Below are 13,075 nucleotides of genomic sequence, written 5' to 3' on the forward strand. Positions count from 1 at the left end.
AATGGTTTAATTAAGCCCGGATCACAAGATGATGGAGACAACTGGCCGTCATATTTCAGCGATCACATCCGTCTTTCTGGGGGGTTTAGGAAGGGTGGGGGCTGCGGATAAGGGAAGAAACCACATGCACACACAACAGCCACTGGCCCCACCAGTGGTAGGATCCCAGCAGTGTCAGGGGAGAAAATGCTAAACAGGGATTTTGAGCCCTGTTCAAGGGGGACTTGAGGGGGAAGTTTGGAAACCAGCCAATTCCCCACTGGATTTAAAACCTGAGAAATCTAAGTCGGCAGGGTTAAATGTGTATTGAATACAAAAGCACTAAGTACATTTGATTTTAATGGTGAGGAAGAAATAATAAATACAGAGCTTATAAAGCGCTTCCCGTGCGGCTGACCACAGCCTGCCTCTCCCCTGCCCGCCCGGACCCGCTCCCCTTAGTCCACCAGACACCGGCGAGGCTTTCTTCTGCTCTTTCCTTTTTCTTCTTTTTAAAAAGAAAATCTAAATCCTTTGGTGACATCTGAACTCTAGCCACAGGTGCCAGGCCACAATGCTCCTTCCAGAAAGGCTGAATGGCTAGCCCCCGCGCTCCCGCTACCCTGGGCCAACGGCTGCTCCTCTGCCCAGAACATTTGCAGCTAAGTGACCTGGTAAAGCCCGGTGGGGGCCAGTGGTTTCTGACATGGGAGCTTGTCTGGTCGTCCTCTTCGAGGCCTTTGAGGGGTTCCACACCCCACCTCTCCCAGATTCACCCCTTGTGTGTAGTGGCACCCACCGGAAGTGTTCACACGAGTGCACTTGGAGTGAACAGACCCTGGGGTGCTGGGGACCACAGGGCCCAGAAAACACAAACCTTCTAGCACTCCCAAATTAGTCCCATAGTGACCCTGCTTGGCAGAAGAGGTTTGGGTAAGCAGAAGTGGGGTATATGTGCCCACTTCATGCCATAGACTGTGCCAGGCACTATACACATATGACTTTATCACCCTCATCAGGTGGGTGTTGCTAAAGCCATTTTACAAATGATGAAACTAAGGCTCAGAGAAGGTAAGTGTCTTGCCCAAGGTCCCACAGCTAGGAAGTAGCTAAGCTGTGATTCAAACCTTTTTGCTGTTTGTGCCTCTCTGACTTCCAAGCCCAGGAGAACTGGTTCTGCTAGGCACCTGGCCTCTTCAGTGCGCAGAACCCAAGGGGCGGCTCATGGCCTCCTGCACGAGTGCAGCAGCGGGGCTGCTGCCACTCAGGCTTTTCCAAGGGCAAGGTTTGCCTTCCCAAGTCCTCAGCTGCCAGTGGATGTGCCCTGCCTCCCCAACAGATCCACACAAGCCCCCGCACTGGTGAGACAACATGGAGTCCACGGGAGCCGTCTCCAGTACCTGAGTTTTTGCAAGGGGAGCAATCCTGCCCTGGATCATGTTTTCCCAGAGATTCCCTGCCTGCCTTGGATCCTGGGTGTCTACAGGGAATCCTGGGAGCTGCCCACTGGGTGACTTTGGTTTAAGGAAAGGCTGCTTGGTGAGGAGCAAGGAGAGGCCGTGCCGAGGCAGGCCTGGGCTCAGAGGCCAGCTTGGCCTCTTATCATCTTTGTGGTCTTGGTGGCAAACTGGGGAAATAGCATCTGCCTCCTCCGGACTGTGGACAAATGAGACAATAATAAACAAGTGCCCAGCACAGTCCTCGGCACATAAAAAGTGCTTGATAAGTGTTAATTCTCTTCACTTCTGTATCCCTGCCAGGACCTATTCTGCCCTAGAGATTCTACTCGAAGCCCAGGAGGCTGCTGATTAGTTTTTCTCAACTGAAGGCTCTGCCCCCGTACTTTATACTAAGATGGACTCCATGGAAATGGAGATAGAGGGCCAGGGAGCTTGGTAAGCCGGAAAGACCTCGGAGTCTAGAGTCTGGCGACCCCTATCTGCAGCTGCAGGACTTGCGTTAAGTTACTGAACATCAGTTTTCTCATCTGTAAAATGAGTGGAGATGATGCCTAATTCACAGAGTTACTATTAGGGCTCAACGGGGATGATGTGCCTAAGAACGATCTGCCGACTAGAAAAATCCTAGGCAAATGACGGTTATTAAGAAACTGGGCCATTCCTTAGAAGCTGGAAGATTTAAAAACCTGTTAAGAAGAATAAGAACCACTACTGTGTGCCAGGCACTATGCCAGGTGCTCTACAAACATCATCCACGTGCCTTCTACAGCAACCCTCTCTGATGAGGGCAAAGGAGAGAGAGAAGGGAGGCTCAGGGAGCTTCACGACTTGCCCAAAGACACACAGCTTTGGTGTTAAGCCCAGCTCTGCCTATTCCCCAAATCCATGTTGCTAACGACTGTACTGAACCCTCACTAGATCAATTAAGGTCTGACCCAGAAGGGGCTTCCTGTCCCCCAAAGAAGTTTCTTTTTGCTGTCTGTGCCTTCCTTCCAGTGACGGTGAGCAGAAACGTTCCAGCCCCTTGACAGCTGCGCTGATGAGGGTTTGGGCTAATCACGGTTTGACTGGGGTACGGGATGGGTCCGTCACACGTGGCTGGAACTGTAGACTCACAACTGCCACAGACAAAGGCATCCAAACCCCCCAGCCTCCACCCCAGCCCTCTAATTCCCACACAGGGTAGGGAAGGGAAAGAAACAGTGCCAGAGAACTTTCCAACATCCTCACAGAGAGCCGCAACCCAATTGATGCTGGGTACGCGCACCAAGGATTAACCTCAGACATGGTTCAGGCAGGCCCCTGCACCCCTCGGCCACCACCCCTTTCACAAGATGGAGTTGGACGGTGCATTGGAGAGGGCAGGAGGGGGTTAGGATATGAATCGCAGCTGGGTGGGAACCTGACCGCTTGTGCTTGGCTGCAGGAGCACAAGCAGGTGGCTGCTCGGAATAAGAGACAGAGAAACTCTTCTCTTGGTAAACAGCCCTCACCAAATGGTCCTGACAAGTTGCCCACTTTAAAGGAAGCTGCTAAAGTTGTTATGCCTCAGCACGGCTAGTCTGAGCTTACAAGGAAAGTGACTTCACTGATGCTGAACAGGGGTCCCACACCCAATATTTTCCCACGGTATTTCTCTGTAAAAAACATGGACGGGTCTCTGTTCCTCGTCCACCCTGTTCCCAGGTGTTGGTGGGTTTATCACATCCCGTCCTGCTCTTCGACCCTTCCTTGGCACCTCACTTGGGAAGGTGGCGCTCTGCGTGAAGCCCAGGAGAGGAGGAGCCCCTGTCTCCCTCTGAGCCGGGTCATGTTCTCTGGGCATAGCCTTACCCTCGGGAAGGGACACCAAATGAATTTCCAAACCAAGATCTGGAGGGAACGAGATCTGTGCTGCCTGACTTTTGCTTCCTTTGTGAGAAAGAGGCGGTTAGAGAAGGGCTTTTAAAGCTCGTGGGCCAGAAATACAGCCCAACCTAGGGGATTTGCTCAAATGATGCACACACAGCAAACACACCACACAGCGGCCCTGGCTACCTACATTTCTGACCTGCAAGTCGCCAAACTGACTCAGAAAAGGGGAGAGAAGCCCAGAAAATGCAAGTTCGGGTTCATGCCACGCAGACAGGGAAGCTGAAAAAACCCAATTCCCGGTTTTCTTTCGCAAGGCAGCTGAGTTCACACTCCCAAGGTTTAGTCAGGCAGGGAGACGCTCAGGCAGTGTTAGGTGGGGAGGGCGGAACCACCGGCTACTCACGGGCCTGGAGCGCTGTATCTTGGGAGGCGGCGGGCGGGTGGGACGGAGTCTTTGTGGCTGTGTTAAAGTGAAACTTAAGACATCAGTACACACGGAGAAGGTTCGATGCATTTCCACACACAGCTTGAGAGCAAGTGTCTAGTCACTCAAGCCAGAGCCTGAGGGCTGTCCTAGATGCCTCCCTCACCCCCACAGCAACTGTCCCTGGGTCCTGCACATTCCATTTCTGAGGCCCGCCCCACTGCTATTTTTTCGTTCTAGCCTTGTCTCTGGTCTGGATCACTGTCAGCATTTCCCACAGGGCCCCCTGCCTGGATCTCCTCCAGCCATTCCCCACACAGGCCAAGGGGGGGTCTTCTAAAGTGCAATATGACCCTGCCACACCTCAGCTTCGAGACCTTTGCTGCCCCCACTGCCGCCTCCTTGATTACATGTTGGAATGAAAATATTTTGGAAGTTTTGGTTAAATATACTATTAAAATTAATTTCATACGCTTCTTTGTACTTTCTTAATGCAGTTACTAAAACACTTAGAATTCCATATGTCATGCACGAGTGGCTCCCATTACATTTCTCTCGGAGAGTGCTTGGTGGGAGGGATCCGTCAAACGTTAGACCTGCCATACAACCTCTTCTCTGAACCTGACTCCAGCAGGATAGGGGCCGTGTCTCAGGGGTCCCTGGATCCCTGGTACCCAGCACAGGGCTTGTGAAAGTGGCCTGAGGGGAAAGTTGGTCCAGGGACTTGGTAGAGAACCAGGGTCCCTCATGGCACTCTGAGTGCACATCTGGATAGAAATACACTGTGGTTTCCAGATCCTCAGCCATTAGGTGGGAACGCGGGCCAACCTGTGCTTGGTGTCCCTCCTTCAGTTGGAGGCTCTCTGGGAGTTGGGGATGCTACCCAACGAGATGAGCATGGCTGCCCACTGGGCCATGTTTCTTCCCTTTCATGGCTTACTGGAATCGTGTGGGACAAAGGGGAATGGAGACCCCCAGCTCACACTGCATCAGGATGGAAGTAGAAGGATGGTGGGGTGGAAGCCCCCTCCATGGATGCACAAGTTGCTGCCCTGTCAGATGCCCCACTCTCACACATACCCCTCTATTTCCCTTGTGCTTGGCCACTCTACTTCCAGATGACCACCTCCTCCAGCACCACAGCCCTCACTGCTTGTCACCTCTGACCTGGGCTGTTCCATCCCTGCTGGCTGGGGCGGCAGTGTGGTAGAGTGCTCAGGAGGCAGCCTCTGGGGTGAGAGGGGCTTGGACCGAACCCCAACCCCCCTCACTCTCTAGGTTCCCCCGGCCTGATTTAACCATCTGAGCCTCACTTTCCTCAACCGTATACACAGGAAACGGTGCCACCTGCCTGAGGGAGCTGTTAGGAAGATTCAAGGCGATGTTCGCCTAGATCTTTGCACGGTGCCCCCAGGAGATGTTGGCAACTATCACCATTAGCAGGTTTCCCTGCCTCCACCCTCTTCCATTCCCAGTCCATCTTCCACACTTGTTCCAGAGTAGACTCAAAAAATACATGCCCAATCATGTCACTTGCCAGCTTAAATCATCTCAGTGGAAGGGTGGCATCCCCCAAGGTGCCTTTTGAGAAACACCATTCCGGGAGAGGCACTGTACGAAGGGAAAAAAGGGGGGTCCCGAGGCAGACAAGCTGTGCAAGGCTGTCCACTGTCTTGCTCCTTTTGGAGGGTCACAATGCCGGGCAGCACGGCAAAGGCTGCCAAGTCTTACAATAAAAAACTTACCCTGGCAGGCAAAAATCCTACTGACTCTTTCTCTCAAAAGTTCTGTTCCTCCAATTTATTTGAGCACAGACTCACTTTCCCCATAACATCTATTAATATACCCCTGGAAAATGCCACCTGTCTGTTTGAAGCCCTCCAGATTCTGCGACCTCCCCACACACCTCTGTAGTCTCATCTCTGGTGCACAGCCGCCCCAGCTCGTTTCCCCAGCCCTGCCTGCCCACTTGCTCTCTCTGGAAGCCTCTCGCATTTTTTGCGCTTTCATGCTGGGCCCTTTGCCTGAAACACCCTCCCATTTCCTTTTCTCTCACTCCTGGTGGCTCTCATTCATCCTTTGCTGCCTGGCTCAAGCACCGCCTCCCCCAGGAGGCCCTCCGTGCCCTTCCCTGAGCAGTGTGGGTTAGGTGCTTGGCCCCCACCTCCCCACCTTGTATTCACAGCACACAGGTTGTCTCCTTTCTCCATTTCTTCTGGGGTCTAGTGTGGTTCCAGGTACATAATAGATGCTCAGCACATGATGTTTGGCTGAAACTTCACAGCATGTGTTGAAACTCAACAAACGTTAGGGTTCCAGATTCTGTAATTAACTGATTTTCCTTCAATTGTCATCAGGAAGTGCTGGTTCTTTTGCAATTGAATTTATAAATGGTAGTAGGAAAGCAGCCTCTTGACCACATCCACCCTGGAAGCTGACAGAGGAAACCATGGGGATTGTAAGATTCCAAGAAAGGGTGATGTGGAACAAAGGTCCTGAGTGAGACAAGGAGGGCCCCACAGCATGGACGCCAGGTGTATTCCAGCATTGCCCCAGGGCCAGGCACACAGCGGACACACACTCTGCTTCCTGGAAGAGGAGGAGCAGGGCTGCTGGGCCACGGTGGTCGCAGTTTCCCAGGATGCTGGGGTGGGAGGACAGGGATGCAGGCTGGGGAGAGCTGAATTCTCGGGATAATTAGAACAGGCCATGGGGGGTGAGTGGTGGTGATTTGAGCAGGAAGGGGGGTAAAGAGAGAAGCTAGGGAAGGTTCAACCCAACACACTGTTTCTCAGAGCGTGGCCCCAGTGCTCAGGAAGCTGAATCCGAGACTAACTGAACGTGGGGACTACGGCAGTGTGCAGCAGGCTTGAGGAGGCTGCAGAGCTGGCCAGGACTCAGTGAAAGTCACTTAAGTCACTTACATGGGCCGGGAGCCTCCCCATCCCCCACACTCCCCAAGAGCAGAGACCTGCTCTCATTCTTGTTGGCACCCCCAGCCCACAGCCACAGGAGTTTGTTCATCTCTTCCCAGGGCCTTAGTGGCAGGGACACTTGTCCTTCTGTCGACAAAGAAAGACTGGAGAGAGGTACAGAGACCCACCCAAGGCCCCCAGGCGGTGATGGGGAGCACTGGGAGCAGACCTCAGGCCTCTGGACTGCGAATCCGGTGCTCTTCCCATCGCTGGAGGAGGAGGAGACAAAACCAGAAAAGCCTTAAAGCAGAAGAAACAGAGAACTGAGTGGTCCCAGGACCTTTGCACAGAAGTCACACTATATGCGATCCTCCATTCCCTGGCTACACTGCCTTAAGTGAGTTCAGAAAGGCTGGGCCTTGGAATCTTTTGCTAAGAAGAGTTCTCTTCCACAATTCATCTGGCACTTCCTGAGCTGGGCCGTGGCAGGAGGGATGGTGGGGCTGGAGGTCTCGATGATCAACACAAGCACCTGCCTTCTTGCAGGCCACGTCCAGCTGGGGAAGCAGGGACCCTCTCACAGAACGGAAGGATTCCTCCCATGTAAACTTATGGAACAACTACGAGGGCCAGGTCTGGGGGATCCAGGAGAACAAGACACGGTCCTTGTCCTGAAGGAATGTACGGTCTAACGGGGTTTGACCTACCTCACAGAAGAATATCTTTCTTAGACTACAAGGAGTATTTGGGCTAAAGCCCCAAGAAATACACTTTGTGTTAGAAAGACTGGGGTTCATGTCTTGGCTCTGTCATTTTCTAGCTGAGTTCAATCCTGGCTCTGCCACTTGGGTAAGTTACTTAACCTCAGTCTCAGTTAACTCTTCTGTGAAATGGCAACAACTCCCGAATCACAAGCACTGGTGTGAGGATGCTACAAGAGTGTGATTACAGCTGTGCGAGTCTCTGGTCCGGCAACAGGAAGATGAAATGGGACCATCCAATCCTCTGTCCTCCCGGTAGACCAACAAGTCTTTCTAGAAAAGTCCTGTGGATGTGAGGACCTTGATTTTCCAAGGGAGCGTGCTGTCAGCAAGGCACTGTTGAAGGAGCCTGGATTTTAATAATAATCTCTTCTATTTTTATGCTGCATTTTCCTTTCAAAGCATTTCCACTTCTCTTCTTTCCTTTGAGCCTCATATGCCCTGGTGAGGCAAATTAGAGGAGGATTATTTCCCTCCTATAGAGACAGGACATAGGAGGCCCAGAGAGGTTAAGGGACTAGTATGAAGTCACACAGCTAGTAGCAGGAACTAAAACAAGCAAGTATTCTTAGTCCATTGTGCTATCCTTGTCAACCCAAATTTCCAAAGTCATCTGGGATGGTTTTTCTAATCCTTGTCCCTTCTGAAGTTGGAATCTATTGTTAGAGATCTGTGTCTTAGAGAAACGGCCAGCAAGAGAATGACTTCCTTTCCTTCCTTATTTGAGCATCTCTTTCCAGTGCTTTCCAAAAGAGGCGTGTGATTCATTTGTTCATTCATTTAACAAGAAGTGGAGTATACTCTGTCCAGGCACAGGGGTACATCACTGAACAAGACATGGTCCTGCCTTCACAGGATGCCCACTCTGAGGGAGGGGGTTATAAAGAAGGGGGACAGAGGAGGACGGAGGTCAAGGGAGGTACAAAGCAGGGGCTCTGCCACGGGATGGGGGTGGAAGGGAACTCAGGTGCATGGTAAAGCGGAACCACAGAGGTCGCACAAGACTAGAATGAGGGCAAATATGAGGAGAGGGCAGGCCAGGACCATGGAAGGGATGGTGGGGGTCATATAACATAGGGCCTTGAATGTCAGGCTAAGAAGTGTGGGTTTTCTCCCGAGCACAGGGGGAGGGATTTAGGATTTAGGCAGACACAGCAGAGGCCCTGGTGTAAAAGATGGATGGGAAGAGGATGGGTGGGTTTCTAAGGACAGACACTTCTCTCCAGCCACAGGGGCCTGCCTGGGCCTCCATGTTGTCAGCTTACCACCTCTGGCCTCGTGACTACTGGGAGATGTGAACATGAGAGGGTAAGCCCAAAAGCGTGATTGGCACGGAGGTCCCAGAGAAGAGAGGAACTCTTTGGCCTCTGTTGGTCTCTGCATGGCCCTTGGCGTTTATAGCTGTCAGCCGTGTGGGCCAGGTGAGTATGCTCATTGGATATGAACCCACATTTATGAGGACAGCATGTGATTTGCAGTTAATTTGTTGATGCAGCAAAACACATTGTTTCCAAAAGGTCAGGAGGGGAAGCTGTGTTGGAATATCAACTTAATTACCTGGGTGGCACGGATGAGCGGGCACCCTACACTGGGCTGCAAGGTGGAAGATGCTCCACTGTGAGGCGCTGACTGGGGCAGAAAACACAATGTGTACGTGGGGGCCGGGGGAGGGGAGGCAGGGAGCTGGTGCAGGGCAGGCAGCTTGCACAATAGGCAGAGCCCAAGCACCTCCTGCCTGCCGTGTTCCGGCACCTAACCAGCTCACTTGCTAGCCTGGGGAACCCTCAAGCCAGGAACGGGCATCATTACCTCATTTCACAGATGAGGGGAGGCAAAGACTTGCCCAGGTCACATAGAGCAGTGGATGGCAAGCCTTCAGAAGGGGGTCCAAGAGCTCATCTCAAGTTAATCTCGGGCTGGGGCAGGGGTCCTGTGAGGTACATGGGAGGGGGCTGGCTGTTTAGGAACCAACACATGGATTTACTCAGTCCCCATGGAGGGCACGACTTGACTCTTCGTTCAAGATCCCTTCGAAGTCAGAAGCAGCACTCCCATTTCACTGCTGGGAAAGTAGGTTCAGGGAGGCAGAAGAGGCGCTACCTAAGGCCACACAGAGGGTGAAACGTCAGAGTCAGTGGGGAGAAAAGCCAGACCCCAACCATGGACTAGTTGTGTGGGGAAGGAGGTGAAAGAACACAGACTTCTGAGGCCACAGGAACCAACCAACTCTGCTGAAGGCTGAGGGCTGTGCATGCAAAGCCTGGGGTGAGGAGGCAACTTGCCTGAGGAGGCAGCCAGGGCCCCCACAGCTCCCCTTTCTGAGGGTCGGAGAAGGTGGGGTGTGCCCAATGGCAGCTGGAGACATGAGAGAGCTGGCCTCTGAGACTGGCCCAGGGGGGTCTCAGATCCTTTGTGTCTGAACGGTGTTCTGAACTGTCCCTTTGCCGTCAGACTCCTGTCTAGCCCACATGGAGGAGGCCCTGGCATCCCCAGAGGGGAGTCTGAGATGGATGCTAGGGATTTCTCTGTCCCAGAGATGTGCCCCAACCAGATATGCTGCCAGAAATGGAGAGGGTGAGAGAGAAATTTCACAATTAAACTCTGTTGCTGTTTAACGAGGAAAGAGTTCACCTGGTTAATTTTCCTGGCTAGTAGCCACATCAATGCTCTGACCTGTGCATGAAACGGCTCCAGTTGGGAAAGGAAGACAAAGCTTTCTGTGGCTTTACAAAGGGCCTCTGGGCTGAGAGCAAGGCTCCTCTACTCCTCGGGACTGGAAAGCCGCTATTATGCAAGGTATGGAAATAAAAGAGGGCTTCTTTTGATATGTCTCCAAAAAGGAGTGTATTGAAGCTATATTTGTGTGGAGTGTCTCCTTTGAAATGCCCAACCAGCTCTCTCGGGCACAGCTCTAGCCCGTCCCCCTACTCCTGTCATTATCTCCAATCCTCTTGTCCACCCTCGACAGAGCTGGTCCTGCTTGTTGGGGAGGATCAAATGCTTGCCTCCGCTTCAGAGTTTCTGCAAGGACAACTGGAGAAGACTGGGCACTGGTGTCCTACAGCACTCGCTCTGTGCCAACAGCACGGGCAGGGCCTGGGCCCCCAGGGGGGATCCTGGGACCCTTGGACCCTGAAGCATCTGCAGAGGTAACTCTAAGCTCCAGGCTATAACCTTGGAGGGATGCTCCTCACAAGAGGCCGCACAGAATGGACTTTTACATCATCGCTGAGGAAGAAGTTTCCCTCCCGTCCGCACAGAGTGATAAGGAGGTGATTCTTCATGAGAAAGGGAGGCTGGGAGGAGCCCTTATCTTGGAGCACCCTCGATGGGCCAGGTGTTACTCAGAACATCCATCAGTCCTGAAACACTGGGCAGAGGCTCCATCATGATCCCCATTCTACAGACAGAAGCTGAAGCCTCTGGCCCAAATTCACACCATGCAGTTAGGAAGCCCAGGGCTGGCCGTCGGGCTTCGGTTGTTGCACTCCAGAGTGAGGCTACGTGCCCTGCACTTGCTGTCCTGAGGCACCATCTGTGAGGGGTGCTCAGGACTGAAGGTGGCCCTTGAGGAAAGGCCACAGCACCTGCCATCGGGCCTGCGGGCCATCATCTCTGGAGAGGGTGTGCTTGGGATTCAGTCGCCTCAGCAGGTCACCTTGTGAGGCCGTCCTCTCAGGCTGGGCCTGGGCCCTCTCTATGCAGGGACGAGTGCTGAGCTGAAAGACGTCTCCGCTTGGTCCTGAGGAGAGCGCATTCTTTCCGATGTTGACAGGAGTAGTATTTTGTAGTGGTGCTGGTTAATTTGTAGTGGCATTTGTGGTTTGAAGCCTTGTCAAGATCCCTGATTACTTCCCGTGCAAGGAGCTCGGCTGATGGGGAAGTTCACATGCTGAACAAAAGCAGCGAGGCAGCTGTGAGGGAAGGCTGCAAGGGGGCCGGGTGACCCCGGCGCTTGGGGGACAGAGGCGGGGGAGGGAGGAGGGCCAGTATGGGGCGGGGGAGGGGGGCCTTTTGTTTTCAGTCAGGTGCAGCTGCTCGGTCTGAATAGGTGGCATCCCATTGGCGGCTGGAGGTCGGGCACCAGATGCGGCCGGTGGCTGGGCAGGGGCAGGGAGCTCTGCTGCCGCGTGCCATTCTCTGCCCAGACAGAAGGAGGAGGTGGTGTTTCACTGCTATCTACACCAGGGTAGCCATCTGGGATGCTATCGAGGGTGCCTGGGTGACATTCCCAGGAGGGGAGGGAAATGAGGAGGGGCTTCCAGATATTGGGAGAGATGATCCCCCTTTGATAGCAGCAGAGGCTACTGTTTTTTGGCACTTGCTGTATACCAGGCCCTGTGCTGGGAGCTCTACATGTATGGTCTCTAATGCTCTCAGCAACCCTGTGGAGAAGGGAGAATCCCCATTTGGCAGATGAAGAAACTGAGGCTGCAAGGCTCGGGGACTGGCCCAGGCCAGGCCTCAGAGCTAACAGGTGGCAGAGCCAGGATCCAAGCCCAAGTATGTCTGACCCTGAAGAAGCCCACACTCCTTCCATCAGACCTGATACACAAATAGCAGAAGGAAGATGCTGAAACCCATCCCCTCGAGACTGAGGGTGCTCCTCTCTCCCTAGGGAGTTCTCCCCTGATAGACTCTGAGCTTTCCATTCTGCTAAGTCTGTACTGACCGCACGGAAAGGTTCGACTTTGCAGCTGCCTGCATTGTGTCCTGACTTGGTGAGGGTTTTCTCATTGCATTTAAGGGCCAGGGCCAGCTCAGCAAAACCAAGGCTAATTTATCATCTCCATGATGTCCACCCCAAGCAGTACACCACTAGGAAGCTAAAATAAAGACCTTCTCCTAATTTTGCTGTTGTACAGATAAGATCGCACAGCATCCTCTAGAAAGGGACTCTGGTGATTTTGACAGCATCCTCCTCAAGGTCCACCTGCAACGTGGGGAGCTGGTCATGTCCCTGCCGACAGTCCTCAGTGGGCCACTCAAGACCCCGCCCCTCCCCTCACCAGCCTCATGTCCCACTCCACCACAAGCAGCCCCTTCTTTCCAGCCCTACAGAGACCCTGCCCTGCCTCTCATGTGCCAACGCTCTTTACAATGCATGTGCTCGTCCTCTGTGCCCTTTCTGCACTTTAACTACCTGTGGATTCTGCTCATCCCTCAAATGTCTGTCCCTTCCCTGGAAGCTGTCCCTCACCTCCTGGACTTCTTTCTTCTGTCCCTCCCCTAAAGATGGTGGGCTCCTCGAGAGTGGCGCTGTGTGTACTTCACATCTGGACCCAAGGCCCTGGGTACAAGGCCTGGCATGGGGCGAGTGCAAAGTAAATGCTTGCCCAAGACTGTGGAACTAGCGTCAGCTCATCAGTAAGGCATCGCCCTGCATCTGACTAATCCAGACAAATAGTCATTGTCCTCGTCACTTGAGTCACTCTGTCCACAAGGCGGGCTACATTTCTGGCATGCTTCTGATCAGGAAAAACTCCCAACCTAGAGGTATCCTGGCCTAGCAGGCTGAGGCCAAGGGCCATCCCAAAAAGCAAGAGACTTTTTGAGTGCAATGCAAAAGTGGGAAGCAGTAGGAAACTTAGATGTGAAATATCCCAAACTTTCTCAGTGTGTCTGTTAAAGAAAGACAGTCAGGTTCATCGGACAGAGGGGGTTTTTTAATTCCCTTGGAAC

At 53.1% G+C, this 13,075-nt stretch overlaps 1 protein-coding gene across 26 annotated transcripts in view; it reads right to left on the reverse strand.

Annotated features, from left to right (window-relative positions):
* Positions 1–13,075, reverse strand: part of DENND1A (DENN domain containing 1A) — a 514,434-nt gene that overhangs the window by 21,782 nt on the left and 479,577 nt on the right. For 16 of the 26 annotated variants that reach the window (XM_070251752.1, XM_070251736.1, XM_070251739.1 and 13 more), the window contains one exon: positions 3,697–3,753. The exons of the other annotated variants lie outside the window; for them this stretch is intronic. In XM_070251752.1, coding sequence (XP_070107853.1) covers positions 3,697–3,753 — 57 coding nt within the window. The remainder of the gene's footprint in view (positions 1–3,696; positions 3,754–13,075) is intronic. 26 annotated transcript variants of the gene reach the window in all.

The sequence above is a fragment of the Equus caballus genome, chromosome 25 (genome assembly GCF_041296265.1).
Source record: "Equus caballus isolate H_3958 breed thoroughbred chromosome 25, TB-T2T, whole genome shotgun sequence".
Classification (NCBI taxonomy): domain Eukaryota; kingdom Metazoa; phylum Chordata; class Mammalia; order Perissodactyla; family Equidae; genus Equus; species Equus caballus.